General features: G+C 39.7%; 1 protein-coding gene across 2 annotated transcripts; it reads right to left on the bottom strand.

The window, feature by feature from the left end:
- Nucleotides 1-11,600: 11,600 nt before the first annotated feature.
- Nucleotides 11,601-16,491, bottom strand: LOC113101960 (uncharacterized). Of its 2 annotated transcripts, none has more exons than XM_026265714.1 (11): nt 15,894-16,491; nt 15,082-15,265; nt 14,650-14,869; nt 14,264-14,537; nt 14,004-14,181; nt 13,804-13,880; nt 13,520-13,700; nt 13,136-13,384; nt 12,872-13,043; nt 12,313-12,461; nt 11,601-12,137 (listed from the first exon to the last, which is right to left on the bottom strand). In XM_026265714.1, exons 1-11 carry the CDS (start codon nt 16,164-16,166, stop codon nt 11,908-11,910), a joined length of 2,187 nt encoding a protein of 728 aa, XP_026121499.1. In that variant the 5' UTR covers nt 16,167-16,491; the 3' UTR covers nt 11,601-11,907. The 2 variants fall into 2 exon arrangements, 1 of the variants encoding a protein (XP_026121499.1); XR_003290533.1 differs by having other exon boundaries at nt 12,022-12,137; nt 12,313-12,447.
- Between the last annotated feature and the right edge of the window lie 1,009 nt (nt 16,492-17,500).

The following is a 17,500-nucleotide window of genomic DNA, read 5'->3' as shown; positions in this document are numbered from 1 at the left end:
GCATTATTCTTTTATCATTAGGGCCCGAGCACCGAGGTGCGAGGACCCTCTTGTATCTGCTTTGTTTATTATTATTATTAGGGCCCGAGCACCGAGGTGCGAGGACCCTCTTGTATCTGCTTTGTTTATTATTAGGGCCCGAGCACCGAGGTGCGAGGACCCTCTTGTATCTGCTTTGTTTTTTATTAGGGCCCGAGCACCGATGGTGTGAGGACCCTCTTGGAATTGCTCCGTTTATTATTATTAGGGCCCGAGCACCGATGGTGTGAGGACCCTCTTGGAATTGCTCCGTTTATTATTATTATTATTATTATTCTTCTTCTCTAAGATGAATCGCATTTTTGAGGGCCTAAACATGCTCGAAAAGTCATGAAACTTTGCACACACCTCAGAACTGGCGAAAATTTACGTCTGATATGGGTTTCAGAAGTGGGTGTGGCAAAATGGCTCAACAGCGCCACCTATACACGTTCAACGGTGTGCGCCTCGAGCTACGTTTCATGTACATGTATGAAAATCGGTATACACATGTAACTCTCCAATACCTACAAAAAAGTCTCTTGGAGCAAAATCCGAAACCCAACAGGAAGTCGGTTATTTCTAATATTATGAGCAAATTTTGTGTCATTTTTGTCAATTCCATGCGTTGTATTTTAACGAACTCCTCCTAGAGATTAATTCAGATCAACACCAAATTTGGTATGCCTAATCTAAAGGCCTTTGCGATGTTAAATTGCGAAGCTTTTGAGTTTTCGTTGAAGGGCCTGTGCGTGGCGGCCTGGCGAATTTCGATGATTCGCCATGAAACAGGAAGTTACTATAACTCAGACATACAATGACCAATCTGCCCCAAACTTCACATGTTTGATGAGACTCCTGTCCTGAACAGTTTGACATGACCATATTCGGTTATAGTCATAGCGCCACCTATTGGCAACAGGAAGTGACATATTTTACGCTCCGACAAACTACTCCTAGAAATTTTTGACATCAATGTCTTTTTTGTCGTCAGTCTAATCTAAAGGCCTGTACGATGTTAAATTGAGAAGATCTTGAGTTTTCGTTTAAGGGCGTGTCCATGGCGCCATGTCAAAGTTCGATGTCTCGCCATGGGAGTAGAAGTTGTTGTAACTCAGTCATAAAATATCAGATCTTGCCCAAACTTCAAATGTTTGATAAGAGTACTGACCTGAACACATCTGGAGGCTAATATTCCATTGGGTGTGGCAAAATGGCTCGATAGCGCCACCTATACATTTTCAATGGAGTGCGCCTCGAGCTACATGTCATATACATGTACGAAAATCGGTAAACATATGTAACACACCAATAGCTACAAAAAAGTATCTTGGTACGAAACCCGAATCCCAACAGGAAGTCGGTTATTTTTAATTTTCCCTGCAAAATTGGTGTTGTTTTTGTCATTTTCAGGGGTTGTATTTTAACGAACTCCTCCTAGAGATTTATTCAGATCAACACCAAACTTGGTCAGTGTAATCTAAAGCCCTTTGCCATGTTAAATTGCGAAGGAATTGAGGTTTCGTTAAAGGGCGTGTCCATGGCGACCTGACAAATTTCGATGATTCGCCATGAAAAATGATGGTGCTATAACTCACACATACAATGTCCAATCCGCCCCAAACTTCACATTTTTGATAAGACTCTACACCTGAACAGATCTACATGCCAATATTCAGTTATAGTCATAGCGCCACCTATTGGCAACTGGAAGTGACATATTTTACACTGTGACAAACTACTCCTAGAAATTTTATGACATCAATGTCTATTTTGTGGTCAGTCTAATCTAAAGACCTGTGTGATGTTTAGTTGTGAAGATCTTGAGTTTTTGTTAAAAGGCATGTCCATGTCGCCATGACGAAGTTCGATGTCTCGCCATGGGAATAAAAGATGTTATAACTCAGGCATAAAATGTCCGATCTTGCCCAAACTTCACATGTGTGATAAGGGTCCTGGCTTGAACACATCTGAAGGCCAATATTCCATTATAACGATAGCGCCACCTGCTGGCAACAGGAAGATTGGCACACATATGGAATAAAGTTTGATATATTGCAGTTATGTTTATGAGTTTAAATGCATATTTCTCAATGTTCACCTTTTTACTAAAGCCACACGATGGCGGTGAGCCCGGGTGCGAGGGCCCGTTCATCGCTGCTTGCAGCTTTAATTATTATTATTATTATTATTCTTCTTCTTCTCCATAATGAATCGCATTTTTGAGGGCCTAAACATATTCAAAAAGTCATGAAACTTTGCACACACCTCAGAACCGGCGAAAATGTACATATGATATGGGTTTCAGAAGTGGGTGTGGCAAAATGGCTCAACAGCGCCACCTATACACGTTCAACGGTGTGCGCCTCGAGCTACGTTTCATGTACATGTATGAAAATTGGTATACACATGTAACTCTCCAATACCTACAAAAAAGTCTCTTGGACCAAAATTCTAAACCCAACAGGAAGTCGGTTATTTTTAATTTTATGAGCAAATTTTGTGTCATTTTTGTCATTTCCATGCGTTGTATTTTAACGAACTCCTCCTAGAGATTTATTCAGATAAACACCAAATTTGGTATGCCTAATCTAAAGGCCTTTGCGATGTTAAATTGCGAAGATTTTGAGTTTTCGTTAATGGGCGTGTCCGTGGCGGCCTGGCGAATTTCGATGATTCGCCATGAAAAATGAAGTTGCTAGAACTCAGACATACAATGTCCAATCTGCCTCAAACTTCACATGGTTGATAAGACTCTGGAACTGAACAGATTGACATGCCCATATTCAGTTATAGTCATAGCGCCACCTATTGGCAACAGGAAGTGTCATATTTTATGCTCCGAAGAACTACTCCTAGAAATTTTTTGACATCAATGTCTTTTTTGTGGTCAGTCTAATCTAAAGGCCTGTGCGATGTTCAGTTGTGAAGATCTTGGGTTTTCGTTAAAAGGCTTGTTCATGGCGCCGCGACGAAGTTCGATGTCTCGCCATGGGAATAAAAGATGTTATAACTCAGGCATAAAATGTCCGATCTTCCCCAAACTTCACATGTGTGATAAGAGTCCTGGCCTGAACAGATCTGCAGGCCAATATTCCACCGTGTGTGGCAGAATGGCTCTATAGCGCCACCTATACACTTTCAACGGAGTGCGCCTCGAGCTATGTTTCACGTACATGTAAAAAAATTGGTACACACATGTTACACTCCAATACCTACAAAAAAGTCTCTTGGTACGAAATCCGGATCCCAACAGGAAGTCGGTTATTTTGAATTTTCCCTTCAAAATTGGTGTTGTTTTTGCCATTTTCGGGGGTTGTACTTTAACAAACTCCTCCTAGAGATTTATTCAGATCAACACCAAACTTGGTCAGTGTAATCTAAAGCCATTTGCGATGTTAAATTGTGAAGGACTTGAGGTTTCGTTAAAGGGCGTGTCCATGGCGGCCTGACAAATTTCGATGTTTCGCCATGAAAAAAGAAGTTGATGTTACTCAGACATACAATGTCCAATCTGCCCCAAACTTCACATGTTGGATGAGACTCTTGACCTGAACAGATCGACATGCCCATATTCAGTTATAGTCATAGCGCCACCTGTTGGCAACAGGAAGTGACATATTTTACACTGTGACAGACTATTTCTACAAATTTTATGACATCAATGTCTTTTTTGTGATCAGTCTAATCTAAAGACCTGTGTGATGTTTAGTTGTGAAGATCTTGGGTTTTCGTTAAAAGGCGTGTCCATGGCGCCGTGACGAAGTTCGATGTCTCGCCATGGGAATAAAAGATGTTATAACTCAGGCATAAAATGTCCGATCTTCCCCAAACTTCACGTGTGTGATAAGGGTCCTGGCCTGAACATATATGAAGGCAAATATTCCATTGGGTGTGGCAAAATGGCTCGATAGCGCCACCTATACACTTTCAACGGAGTGCGTATGCACTTTCAACGGAGTGTGCATCGAGCTATGTTTCACGTACATGTACAAAAATCAGTACACACATGTAACACACCAATACCTACAAAAAAGTCTCTTGGTACGAAATCCGAATCCCAACAGGAAGTCAGTTATTTAGAATTTTCTCTGCAAAATTGGTGTTGTTTTTGCCATTTTCAGGGGTTGTACTTTAACTAACTCCTCCTAGAGATTTATTCAGATCTTCACCAAACTTGGTCAGTGTAATCTAAAGGCCTTTGCATTGTTGAATTGCGAAGATCTTGAGGTTTCGTTAAAGGACGTGTCCATGGCGGCCTGACAAATTTTGATATATTGCGATGAAAAGGAAGTTGCTGTAACTCAGACATACAATGTCCAATCTGCACCAAACTTCACATGTTAGTTAAGACTTCTGCCCTTAACAGATCAACATGCCCATATTCAGTTATAGTAATGGCGCCACCTGCTGGCAACAGGAAGTGACATGTTTTAGGCTGCGACAAACTACTCCTATAATTTTTTTGAGATTAACATATATTTTGTGGTCAGTCTAATCTAAACGCCTGTGCAATGTTAACTTTTGGAGATCTTGAGTTTTTGTTAAAGGGTGTTTCCATGGCGCCATGACAAAATGTGATGTCTTGCCACAGCAAGAGAAGTTGTTGTAACTCAAGCATAAAATGTTCAATCTTCCCCAAACTTCACATGTTTGATAAAAGTCCTGGCCTGAACACATCTGAAGGCCAATATTCCATTATAATGATAGCGCCACCTGCTGGCAACAGGAAGATTGGCACATATATGGGATATACTTTGATATATTCAACTTATATTTAGGACATTAAATGCATATTTCTCAACGTTCACCTTTTTACTAAAGCCACACGATTGCTGTGAGCCCGGGTGCGAGGGCCCGTTCATCGCTGCTTGCAGCTTTAATTCTTCTTCTTCTTCTTCTTCTTCTTCTTCTTCTTCTCCCGAATGAATCGCATTTTTGAGGGCTTTAACATGCTCAAAAAGTCATGAAACTTTGCACACGCGTCAAACCTGGTGAAAATTTTCGTCTGATATAGGATTCAGAAGAGGGTGTGGCAAAATGGCTCGACAGCGCCACCTATACTAAGAAAATCAACAGCCTTCCAGCTATGTTTCACGTACATGCACGAAAATCGGCACACATATGTAACACACCAATACCTACAAAAAAGACTCTTGGAGCGAAATTCTAAACCCAGCAGGAAGTCGGTTATTTTTAATATTATGAGCATATTTTGTGTAATTTTGGTCATTTCCATGTGTTGTATTTTAACGAACTCCTCCTAGAGAGTTCTTCAAATCAACACCAAATTTGGTATGCCTAATCTAAAGGCCTTTGCGATGTTAAATTGCGAAGATCTTGAGTTTTCGTTGAAGGGCGTGTCCGTGGCGGCCTGGCGAATTTCGATGATTCGCCATGAAAAATGAAGTTGCTATAACTCACACATACAATGTCCAATCTGCCCCAAACTTCACATGTTTGATGAGACTCCGAACTTGAACAGATTGACATGCCCATATTTAGTTATAGTCATAGCGCCACCTATTGGCAACAGGAAGTGACATATTTTACGCTGCGACGAACTACTCCTAGAAATTTTATGACATCAATGTCTTTTTTGTGGTCAGTCTAATCTAAAGGCCTGTGCGATGTTCAGTTGTGAAGATCTTGAGTTTTCGTTAAAAGGCTTGTTCATGGCGCCGCGACGAAATTCGATGTCTCGCCATGGGAATAAAAGATGTTATAACTCAGGCATAAAATGTCCGATCTTCCCCAAACGTCACATGTTTGATAAGAGTCCTGACCTGAACAGATCTGCAGGCCAATATTCCACCGGGTGTGGCAGAATGGCTCTATAGCGCCACCTATACACTTTCAACGGAGTGCGCCTCGAGCTATGTTTCACGTACATGTACAAAAATTGGTACACACATGTAACACTCCAATACCTACAAAAAAGTCTCTTGGTACGAAATCCGGATCCCAACAGGAAGTCGGTTATTTTGAATTTTCCCTTCAAAATTGGTGTTGTTTTTGCCATTTTCAGGGGTTGTACTTTAACGAACTCCTCCTAGAGATTTATTCAGATCAACACCAAACTTGGTCAGTGTAATCTAAAGCCCTTTGCGATAATAAAATGCGAAGGACTTGACGTTTCGTTAAAGGGCGGGTCCATGGCGGCCTGACAAATTTCGATGTTTCGCCATGAAAAAGGAAGTTGCTGTAACTCAAGACATACAATGTCCAATCTGCCCCAAACTTCACATGTTGGATAAGACTCTTGACCTGAACAGATCTACATGCCAATATTCAGTTATAGTCATAGCGCCACCTATTGGCAACAGGAAGTTACATATTTTACACTGCAACAAACTACTCCTAGAAATTTTATGACATCAATGTCTTTTTTGTGGTCAGTCTAATCTAAAGACCTGTGTGATGTTTAGTTGTGAAGATCTTGAGTTTTTGTTAAAAGGTGTGTCCAATAGCGCCGTGATGAAGTTCGATGTCTCGCCATGGGAATAAAAGATGTTATAACTCAGGCATAAAATGTCTGATCTTGCCCAAACTTCACTTGTGTGATAAGGGTCCTGGCCTGAACAGATCTGAAGGCCAATATTCCATCGAGTGTGGCAAAATGGCTTGATAGCGCCACCTATACACTTTCAACGGAGTGCGTATACACTTTAAACGGAGTGCGCCTCGAGCTATGTTTCACGTACATGTACAAAAATCGGTACACACATGTAACACACCAATATCTACGAAAAAGTCTCTTGGTACGAAATCCAAATCCCAACAGGAAGTCAGTTATTTAGAATTTTCTGTGCAAAATTAGTGTTGTTTTGGCCATTTTCAGGGGTTGTACTTTAACAAACTCCTCCTAGATATTTATTCAGATCAACACCAAACTTGGTCAGAGTAATCTAAAGCCTTTTGCGATCTTAAATTGCGAAGATCTTGAGGTTTCGTTAAAGGGCGTGTCCATGGCGGCCTGACAAATTTTGTTGTTTTGCCATGAAATAGGATGTTGTTGTAACTCAGACATAAAATGTCCAATCCTCCCCAAACCTCACATGTTCGATAAAAGTCCTGCTCTGAACACATCTGAAGGGCAATATTCCATTATAATGATAGCGCCACCTGCTGGCAACAGGAAGATTGGCACATATATGGAATAAACATTGATATATTCTACTTATATTTATGAGTTTAAACGCATATTTCTCACCGTTCACCTATTAACTAAAGCCACTCGCTGCCGGTGAGCCCGGGTGCGAGGGCCCGTTCATCGCTGCTTGCAGCTTTAATTAGGGCCCGAGCACCGAAGGTGTGAGGACCCTATTGTATCTGCTCCGTTTATTAGGGCCCGAGCACCGATGGTGTGAGGACCCTCTTGGAATTGCTCCGTTTATTATTATTATTATTATTATTATTATTATTATTATTCTTCTTCTCCAAAATGAATCGCATTTTTGAGGGCCTAAACATGCTCGAAAAGTCATGAAACTTTGCACACACCTCAGAACTGGCGAAAATTTACGTCTGATATGGGTTTCAGAAGTGGGTGTGGCAAAATGGCTCAACAGCGCCACCTATACACGTTCAACGGTGTGCGCCTCGAGCTACGTTTCATGTACATGTATGAAAATCGGTATACACATGTAACTCTCCAATACCTACAAAAAAGTCTCTTGGAGCAAAATCCGAAACCCAACAGGAAGTCGGTTATTACTAATATTATGAGCAAATTTTGTGTCATTTTTGTCATTTCCATGCGTTGTATTTTAACGAACTCCTCCTAGAGATTCATTCAGATCAACACCAAATTTGGTATGCCTAATCTGAAGGCCTTTGCGATGTTAAATTGCGAAGCTTTTGAGTTTTCGTTAATGGGCGTGTCCGTGGTGGCCTGGCGAATTTCGATGATTCGCCATGAAACAGGAAGTTGCTATAACTCAGACATACAATGACCAATCTGCCCCAAACTTCACATGTTTGATGAGACTCCTGACCTGAACAGATTGACATGCCCATATTCAGTTATAGTCATAGCGCCACCTATTGGCAACAGGAAGTGACATATTTTACACTGCGATGAACTACTCCTAGAAATTTTATGACATCAATGTATTTTTTGTGGTCAGTCTAATCTAAAGCCCTGTGCGATGTTAAGTTGTGAAGATCTTGAGTTTTCGTTAAAAGGCGTGTCCATGGCGCCGTCACGAAGTTCGATGTCTCGCCATGGGAATAAAAGATGTTATAACTCAGGCATAAAATGTCCGATCTTCCCCAAACTTCACATGTGTGATAAGAGTCCTGGCCTGAACAGATCTGCAGGCCAATATTCCACCGGGTGTGGCAGAATGGCTCGATAGCGCCACCTATACACTTTCAACGGAGTGCGCCTCGAGCTATGTTTCACGTACATGTACAAAAATCGGTACACACATGTAACTCACCAATATCTACGAAAAAGTCTCTTGGTACGAAATCCGAATCCCAACAGGAAGTCAGTTATTTAGATTTTTCTCTGCAAAATTCGTGTTGTTTTGGCCATTTTCAGGGGTCGTACTTTAACAAACTCCTCCTAGAGATTTATTCAGATCAACACCAAACTTGGTCAGTGTAATCTAAAGGCTTTTGCGATCTTAAATTGCGAAGATCTTGAGGTTTCGTTAAAGGGCGTGTCCATGGCGGCCTGACAAATTTCGATGTTTCGCCATGAAATAGGATGTTGTTGTAACTCAGGCATAAAATGTCCAATCCTCCCCAAACTTCACATGTTCGACAAAAGTCCTGCCCTGAACACATCTGAAGGCCAATATTCCACTATAATGATAGCGCCACCTGCTGGCAACAGGAAGATTGTCACATATGTGGAATAAACATTGATATATTCTACTTATATTTATGAGTTTAAACGCATATTTCTCACCGTTCACCTATTAACTAAAGCCACTCGCTGCCGGTGAGCCCGGGTGCGAGGGCCCGTTCATCGCTGCTTGCAGCTTTAATTAGGGCCCGAGCACCGAGGTGCGAGGACCCTCTTGTATCTGCTTTGTTTTTTATTATTCTTCTTCTTCTTCTTCTTCTTCTTCTTCTCCCGAATGAATCGCATTTTTGAGGGCTTTAACATGCTCAAAAAGTCATGAAACTTTGCACACTCGTCAAACCTGGTGAAAATTTTCGTCTGATATAGGATTCAGAAGAGGGTGTGGCAAAATGGCTCGACAGCGCCACCTATACCAAGAAAATCAACAGCCTTCCAGCTATGTTTCACGTACATGCACGAAAATTGGCACACATATGTAACACACCAATACCTACAAAAAAGACTCTTGGAGCGAAATTCTAAACCCAACAGGAAGTCGGTTATTTTTAATATTATGAGCATATTTTGTGTAATTTTGGTCATTTCCATGTGTTGTATTTTAACGAACTCCTCCTAGAGAGTTCTTCAAATCAACACCAAATTTGGTATGCCTAATCTAAAGGCCTTTGCGATGTTAAATTGCGAAGATCCTGACTTTTCGTTGAAGGGCGTGTCCGTGGGGGCCTGGCGAATTTCGATGATTCGCCATGAAAAATGAAGTTGCTATAACTCACACATACAATGACCAATCTGCCCCAAACTTCACATGTTTGATGAGACTCCGAACCTGAACAGATTGACATGCCCATATTCAGTTATAGTCATAGCGCCACCTATTGGCAACAGGAAGTGACATATTTTACGCTGCGACGAACTACTCCTAGAAATTTTATGACATCAATGTCTTTTTTGTGGTCAGTCTAATCTAAAGGCCTGTGCGATGTTCAGTTGTGAAGATCTTGAGTTTTCGTTAAAAGGCTTGTTCATGGCGCCGCGACGAAGTTCAATGTCTCGCCATGCGAATAAAAGATGTTATAACTCAGGCATAAGATGTCCGATCTTCCCCAAACTTCACATGTGTGATAAGAGTCCTGGCCTGAACAGATCTTCAGGCCAATATTCCACCGGGTGTGGCAGAATGGCTCTATAGCGCCACCTATACACTTTCAACGGAGTGCGCCTCGAGCTATGTTTCACGTACATGTACAAAAATTGGTACACACATGTAACACTCCAATACCTACAAAAAAGTCTCTTGGTACGAAATCCGGATCCCAACAGGAAGTCGGTTATTTTGAATTTTCCCTTCAAAATTTCTGTTGTTTTTGCCATTTTCAGGGGTTGTACTTTAACGAACTCCTCCTAGACATTTATTCAGATCAACACCAAACTTGGTCAGTGTAATCTAAAGCCCTTTGCGATAATAAATTGCGATGGACTTGAGGTTTCGTTAAAGGGCGGGTCCATGGCGGCCTGACAAATTTCGATGTTTCGCCATGAAAAAGGAAGTTGCTGTAACTCAGACATACAATGTCCAATCTGCCCCAAACTTCACATGTTGGATAAGACTCTTGACCTGAATAGATCTACATGCCAATATTCAGTTATAGTCATAGCGCCACCTATTGGCAACAGGAAGTTACATATTTTACACTGCGACAAACTACTCCTTGAAATTTTATGACATCAATGTCTTTTTTGTGGTCAGTCTAATCTAAAGACCTGTGTGATGTTTAGTTGTGAAGATCTTGAGTTTTTGTTAAAGGGGTGGTAAAACACGGTTTTTCGAAGGCTTGATTGTGTTTGTGGGGTGCACTGTAACATATGTTCATGCTTCGTTTTTTAAAAAAATGCATTATTTTTCATATATTTTACCTTTACTCTACACTGCTCTGTCCCTCCTTGTAAAACGGTCTGATGGTTTCCGGGTTCTATGAAGCCAGTCCCACAAAAATAGCAATGGGCTCAGATTGGTTAGCTGCCCCAGTGTGTTGTGATTCGCTAACCGACTAGCGAATCACAACACACTGGGTGTGTTTTTCGGTAACGTCATGCCCCTTACCTTTACCAGTAGTCTGTGCTTTGGGGGTATTAGAAACAATGGCGTCAATAAAACCATACCAATTTGAGCCCGAATCGGACCCAGAAAATTTTGATGAAGATGATCGAGCATTTCCTGTTCAAGAACGGCTGTTAAATGACGTTTCAGAATGTTATGTTTATTATTGTTGTGATCTAATACTTTTTTAGATACGCTGTTATTTAATTGTACTAATTATAATAGTTGATGTTGAATTTATAACAATAATAAGTGTTTGTCTATTAACAAAAGTATTCAAGAACCTTTTTTATTTTAAAAATATATATATTTTATTAGGTGTACATGTAATAACTGTGCAAAAATGCCAACTGAAGAGGAAAACATCTGCTGCAAAGAAATACAGAAGGTAGTGTAATAAGCTAGTACCAAAATTATGCATAACGTGTTAATAGTTCTGTATAATCCTTTTTTCATATTTAAAAGATGAACATAGGTTAATTGTACAGTATGTTCTCATTGTCTTACATTACTGTTTAGGTTGTAAAACGAATGATGGAGGTTCCAGACCCTCCTAAATATATGGTTGAGCATCCAGGTTTTGAACCAAACTGCTTAAATCCGTATACTTTGCAAAATATCAATAATATTTAGAGCCGACTATGGACCAGTGAGACGCAGAAATGAAGAGGAGTAAGTATTTATTAAATTTAATGAAATTATGTTGTGTAAAATAATATAAATAAAAAACAAATATATATTTACACAAGACATGTTATTCAAAGACAAAAATTAAATCAAAATATCAATTTTTATCAAACATATTTTCACATCACATATACATGTTTCCAATATACCACTGGTTTTATACTCAATATTGAGGTTTTCTGTTCCTGCCATAGGCGCTTCCGTTATCTGGCCTTTCGCAGTTTTGTCAGCTGGTGCTGGGGCTACCTAGGACGTAGTGTGAGGGTTGTCATCCCCTCATGTGTTGTTAACCGGATCCGCCTACAGTTTCCTGATCCAGCGGGACAGTATGTTGGGGTCCGGCCACCCCTCGACTGAATCGTGACACACGCTGGGCAATCACCTCTTCTTTGGAAGGTTTTTCATACTGTGATGACAGAGGAGGTGGAATGGGGATTGCATGCAGCTCTTCCGCATATGGCTTGGGGTCCACAAAGACTTTATGTAACAGAAGGCTCATAAGGTCATCGACATAGTCTGTAAAAAACAGAATACTGAGTCCCTCTATGGGTTTATATAATTACTGATAAATAATCTACCTTTGTTTTATAATTAACATTTGTGTAATATTTATAAATATTTTTTGTAAGCTTATATTTATTTCATTATAGCTTTTGTTATATTATTGTTAATAAAACATTTTACAACTTACTGTATGTTGGTTCTATTTTCACTGGCTTTGCTGTGCATTCCCCTTTTTTGGACTTTGGAAAAACGAACTTATACACAGCCTGTCCTTCAGTTGTTGTTGCCTGCTCACGGTTAGCATTTTCATTATAGTGCATTGCTGCAAGATACAGCCTGTAATCAGTGGACAATCCATAACATATGAAAAGATTAGTAAACTGTGTTGTGACAAATAAACAAACAATTCAGAATAAGAGACAAATGTTCAATCAATGATTATAATGGTTTCTTTCTTGCAAGAAAGGCTCACAGTCGCACAGTCAGTCAAGAGAATATGAGAGTGCTCGCCAAGATGGGAGGCTCTCGATCTCTTTATATCTCTGCTACTCATAACATAGATAACATAGGGCCACAGGCAAGGCTCCTAACCTATTTTACCTGTTTCTTCCTTATTAGGAAAGAACATTATTTATTATAGGGAAAGATTATTAATATTAATAAAATAATGAATAAAAAAAACATTTCCATAAAAATTGTTAGAAACAATGTTTATAAATATTTCTGAACATGTCAAAGATTATTACCTGCACAACATTCCTATGAAAGGGAAAATCACGTTCTTTGGGGCAAAACGCAAAATCAGACTGTGGAAAGCCTCCAGCGATGACGTCTGAAAGTTGTGGCTGAGCTTTTCTATATCCTTGAGAACTCTCTTGTTGTATAATAGCTTTTCCACTTTATGGAGCGCTATTGATCCTGTAGCCAAACAGATCAAATATGAAGAAAATCTCAAAATTTTACTATTTTACTGTCATTCTATTGTCATTTGTCTCTCTATACAGTCATACCTGGTTGGAACCATTTTTTTGGATCCCTGGAAACTTTGTCTGGGTGTTCACACTTGGGGAAGAGGTGGTTCTCATGAACATGTACATTTTGTATGTGGTTCTGCAGTGAATTCCACTTCGCCACCTTTTCTGGCCCAGACTCAGAGGAAATCGCACTCCAGTAAACATGGTTTTTGATGCTGTGCAACCATTTTTTCAGCACCTCACAGTCCTTCATTTTTGAAAGTTTGTCAAGTTTCTTAGATAAACCTGTACAAAGTAAAAGCTTGGTTGTACAATCATTATTTCAAGAAAATCTAATTACCCCAAAAATATAAATGTACAAGTTAGGTTTAACAATTAACTGAATAAGTATCAATTAATAATACAAAGATAAATAATTACCTTTCTCAAAGTGCCACACGTCATAGAACTGAGTGATATTGCGGTCCCTCAGGTACTTCTGAATCTGCGGATGGCGATCGGTGACGATGTAGTCAACAGCTAAACCATGAGACTCCAGCTTATCGAGACAACGCTTCAATCCCTCCTTTTCCATATGATAACTTCCACCAACCTCATTGCTCTGTTGTTGGGTGCACAACATTTCAAATGTATAAACAGAGTAGAGTATAAACAATAACAGATAAAAGAAAATTTAACTTTTTTTTAAATGCTTAATTACTAACCTGAACTAGTTGAAGATCCAGAATTTTGTTGGTTTCCATGTGCATAATGGTGTAGCTGCCAAATTTTGCTGAGTGTCCTATTGTAAACATCATAATCAGATATAGAACATTACTGAGAACATCAGTATCATAATATTTTAGGAGAACTCAAAGACTATAAAATAAACGGTGTGATTTTTTCAAATATACTCTAAACGTACCTGGCGTGTCAGAACGCATATCTCCAGCCACAGCAACATTTCCTCCCTCTTGCAGCTGTCTTATAAGATTCAGTTGATCTTGGTTCCACTTGTGTATTATGGTAGGCTCAATGAAATTCCTGGCATGAATCCTAAAAGTTACGAAATGCATCATCTGGAGCTTCATGGCTTTGAAAATCTATTAACATAGAAATCATACAGTACATACATACTGAAACAACACAGTATTTTTTTGTGAATTTTATTGTAAATTGTAATACCTTCTCTAGTTGTTTAAAAGATCCACCGGTAAAATACGTTGCAGCAGACAATAGCAGGTTTCCAAGTGGGGTACTCCCAACAATGGGCTGGCTCTGGCACTGTCTGTAGTAGTTACACTTTTCACAAAGCTGGGTGAATGCAACAAAAGTCCCCCTTCGTCTGCTCTGGACAACACACTTTGTCTTACAAATTGGACAGGACACAAACAGCTCTCGAAGACAGCTTTCAAAAACAATGTATTTGTTATCGCTGTGGTCGGGCTGTGGATCTATCCTAAGGCAATATAAAAAGAATAAATATTAGGAAGTTGCTTTCATGTTTTATATATATTTTTAAACACAAATGTATTAGTAAAAAAGTGCGTAAATATGTATTTATATCTTACGCCAATTCTGATTCTTCAGTGACAACAGAATCTGGGTTATATGTGGAATCAGTGGGTTCGACATTTAATTCTGATTCTTCTTCCTCATCTAACACCAGACGAGGTCTCTTACTGGGCCTGAAGACTGAGCCCCTTACTGGTGTTGAAGACAGCTGCACATCAGGAAACATGTCAGTTGTTTGGGTGCCCACATCATGACCATAATATGTTGCCTGAATGCCTACAAGTACAAAAAATAAAAATAAAAATACAATTACTCATAACCATCGGTCATGCTATTACAATTTTTTTTACAGTGATAAACATAAGCCACTTTCTAATACACATACGTTTCAGTAGCCGGTATGACAATTATAATAAAAAAAAGACAATATGTACTAGAACTGCATATGATAAAGTAACACAAACACATTTAATGTCTGTATTTCATACCTTTGCTCCTTAAGTGGAAACTGCTCAATGTACCCATTGAAAGTTGTGTGCCCACTGATCGCATCTTCGGCTTTATCTCTGTGGCTACAGTTTCGGTCTCTATAGGGTCTGACTGACAACCAACTTCATGAAGTGTAGATGTAGTGGGGAGCTCTTGGGAACTCGCACCCTGCTGAGATGTTGTCTGTAAGAAATAATGACAATATGTAATCAATGATCAAATTACAGCTTAAAACATACATTTGACATGTAAAAATAGTAAGAAAAAATTACTGGATAATAATCATTGGACCACAAAAAATAAGCTTCATAAGCAAGATTTTCATATAATTGTTCTGACAAATTGTATTAGTCCTCAAAGGGATTTTTTTGATTAAAGAGTGAAGATCTATAGTAATCGGTACTGAATGGAATCGTTACTTTTGTATTTTTAGAACGCTTATAACCAAATATCTGTCGCTATAACTATTAACCAAAAACATTGGCTTTACTATAGTAGCCAAATCAAACACAGAACCATGTTTAGCATGCCTGCAGATAAACAAACATGTAGATAAACAATACATAAACGCTCTAATCAAAGAATAATATACACTAATTCCAAGTTCGTTGTTGAGATTAAGAAAAAAAGTTCGTAACGTTAGGGTGTTTGTCGCATTAAGTATGAATAAGCATTTAACAAACTGGTTTGCAGAGCCAAACAGCGCTGTTATTCGTTCACTTCCTCGATACAACGCACAAGTAGCAATACAGCCAATAGCAATACAAACCAATACAGTAAAACACATCGACGAAAAATAAGTCATACTTACAGCTTGTGGCCCGTAAACAGCTTCTGTTTTTAAAGTTGGAACTGCTCCATCTTTCAGGACAAGCCGTTGGGCGAATCCTGCATTGAACTCGCGAAGATTGTGGAAGCTTTCCTCCGTAAAATGTGCAGCACAGAGAGCGAGATTTGGGTAATAATTTTGAGGGACCGAGTTAAAAATAAATTTTAACCATTGATCCCTAACTTCCCCGTCCCTAGGAAGGCTGAACAAAGTGGACCTGCAATCCGGATGAAAATAACAGCGTTTCGTCGGCATCGCGGCAAAAATACTCCAGCATACAACAACTCTTCTCAATCTCCACAGCAATATAAAATGGCCTCGCCCCCCACCTAATCTATTATTCTCGGAGGAGGGGTTTATGTAAATATTGGGCTTAGTGACGTCAGCAACCCTGAAGGAATGTCGTGTAGTCCCTACCGGCCGTTTGCTGTAGTCCTTAGAAATGGATTTCTTTAAAAGCAAATATCTCCCTTTGCTTAAAACTTTGAACGTTGTAACTTTGCAGATGTTGTTTATGCTCAAACAGGAAAATTACACACTAGCTAAAGTTAGAAAAGTGAAATCGTGTTTTATCACCCCTTTAAAAGGTGTGTCCATGGCGCCGTGATGAAGTTCAATGTCTCGCCATGGGAATAAAAGATGTTATAACTCAGGCATAAAATGTCCGATCTTGCCCAAACTTCACTTGTGTGATAAGCGTCCTGGCCTGGACAGATCTGAAGGCCAATATTCCATCGAGTGTGGCAAAATGGCTCAATAGCGCCACCTATACACTTTCAACGGAGTGCGTATACACTTTAAACGGAGTGCGCCTCGAGCTATGTTTCACGTACATGTACAAAAATTGGTACACACATGTAACACTCCAATACCTACAAAAAAGTCTCTTGGTACGAAATCCGGATCCCAACAGGAAGTCGGTTATTTTGAATTTTCCCTTCAAAATTGCTGTTGTTTTTGCCATTTTCAGGGGTTGTACTTTAACGAACTCCTCCTAGACATTTATTCAGATCAACACCAAACTTGGTCAGTGTAATCTAAAGCCCTTTGCGATAATAAATTGGCGAAGGACTTGAGGTTTCGTTAAAGGGCGGGTCCATGGCGGCCTGACAAATTTCGATGTTTCGCCATGAAAAAGGAAGTTGCTGTAACTCAGACATACAATGTCCAATCTGACCCAAACTTCACATGTTGGATAGGACTCTTGACCTGAACAGATCTACATGCCAATATTCAGTTATAGTCATAGCGCCACCTATTGGCAACAGGAAGTTACATATTTTCACTGCGACAAACTACTCCTTGAAATTTTGACATCAATGTCTTTTTTGTGGTCAGTCTAATCTAAAGACCTGTGTGATGTTTAGTTTGTGAAGATCTTGAGTTTTTGTTAAAAGGTGTGTCCATGGCGCCGTGATGAAGTTCAATGTCTCGCCATGGGAATAAAAGATGTTATAACTCAGGCATAAAATGTCCGATCTTGCCCAAACTTCACTTGTGTGATAAGGGTCCTGGCCTGGACAGATCTGAAGGCCAATATTCCATCGAGTGGGCAAAATGGCTCAATAGCGCCACCTAACACTTTCAAC

This window comes from Carassius auratus, unplaced genomic scaffold (assembly GCF_003368295.1).
Source record: "Carassius auratus strain Wakin unplaced genomic scaffold, ASM336829v1 scaf_tig00217671, whole genome shotgun sequence".
In the NCBI taxonomy this organism is placed as follows: domain Eukaryota; kingdom Metazoa; phylum Chordata; class Actinopteri; order Cypriniformes; family Cyprinidae; genus Carassius; species Carassius auratus.
The sequence above is the reverse complement of the archived record's forward strand: the minus strand, read 5'-3'. Positions and strand labels throughout refer to the sequence as shown.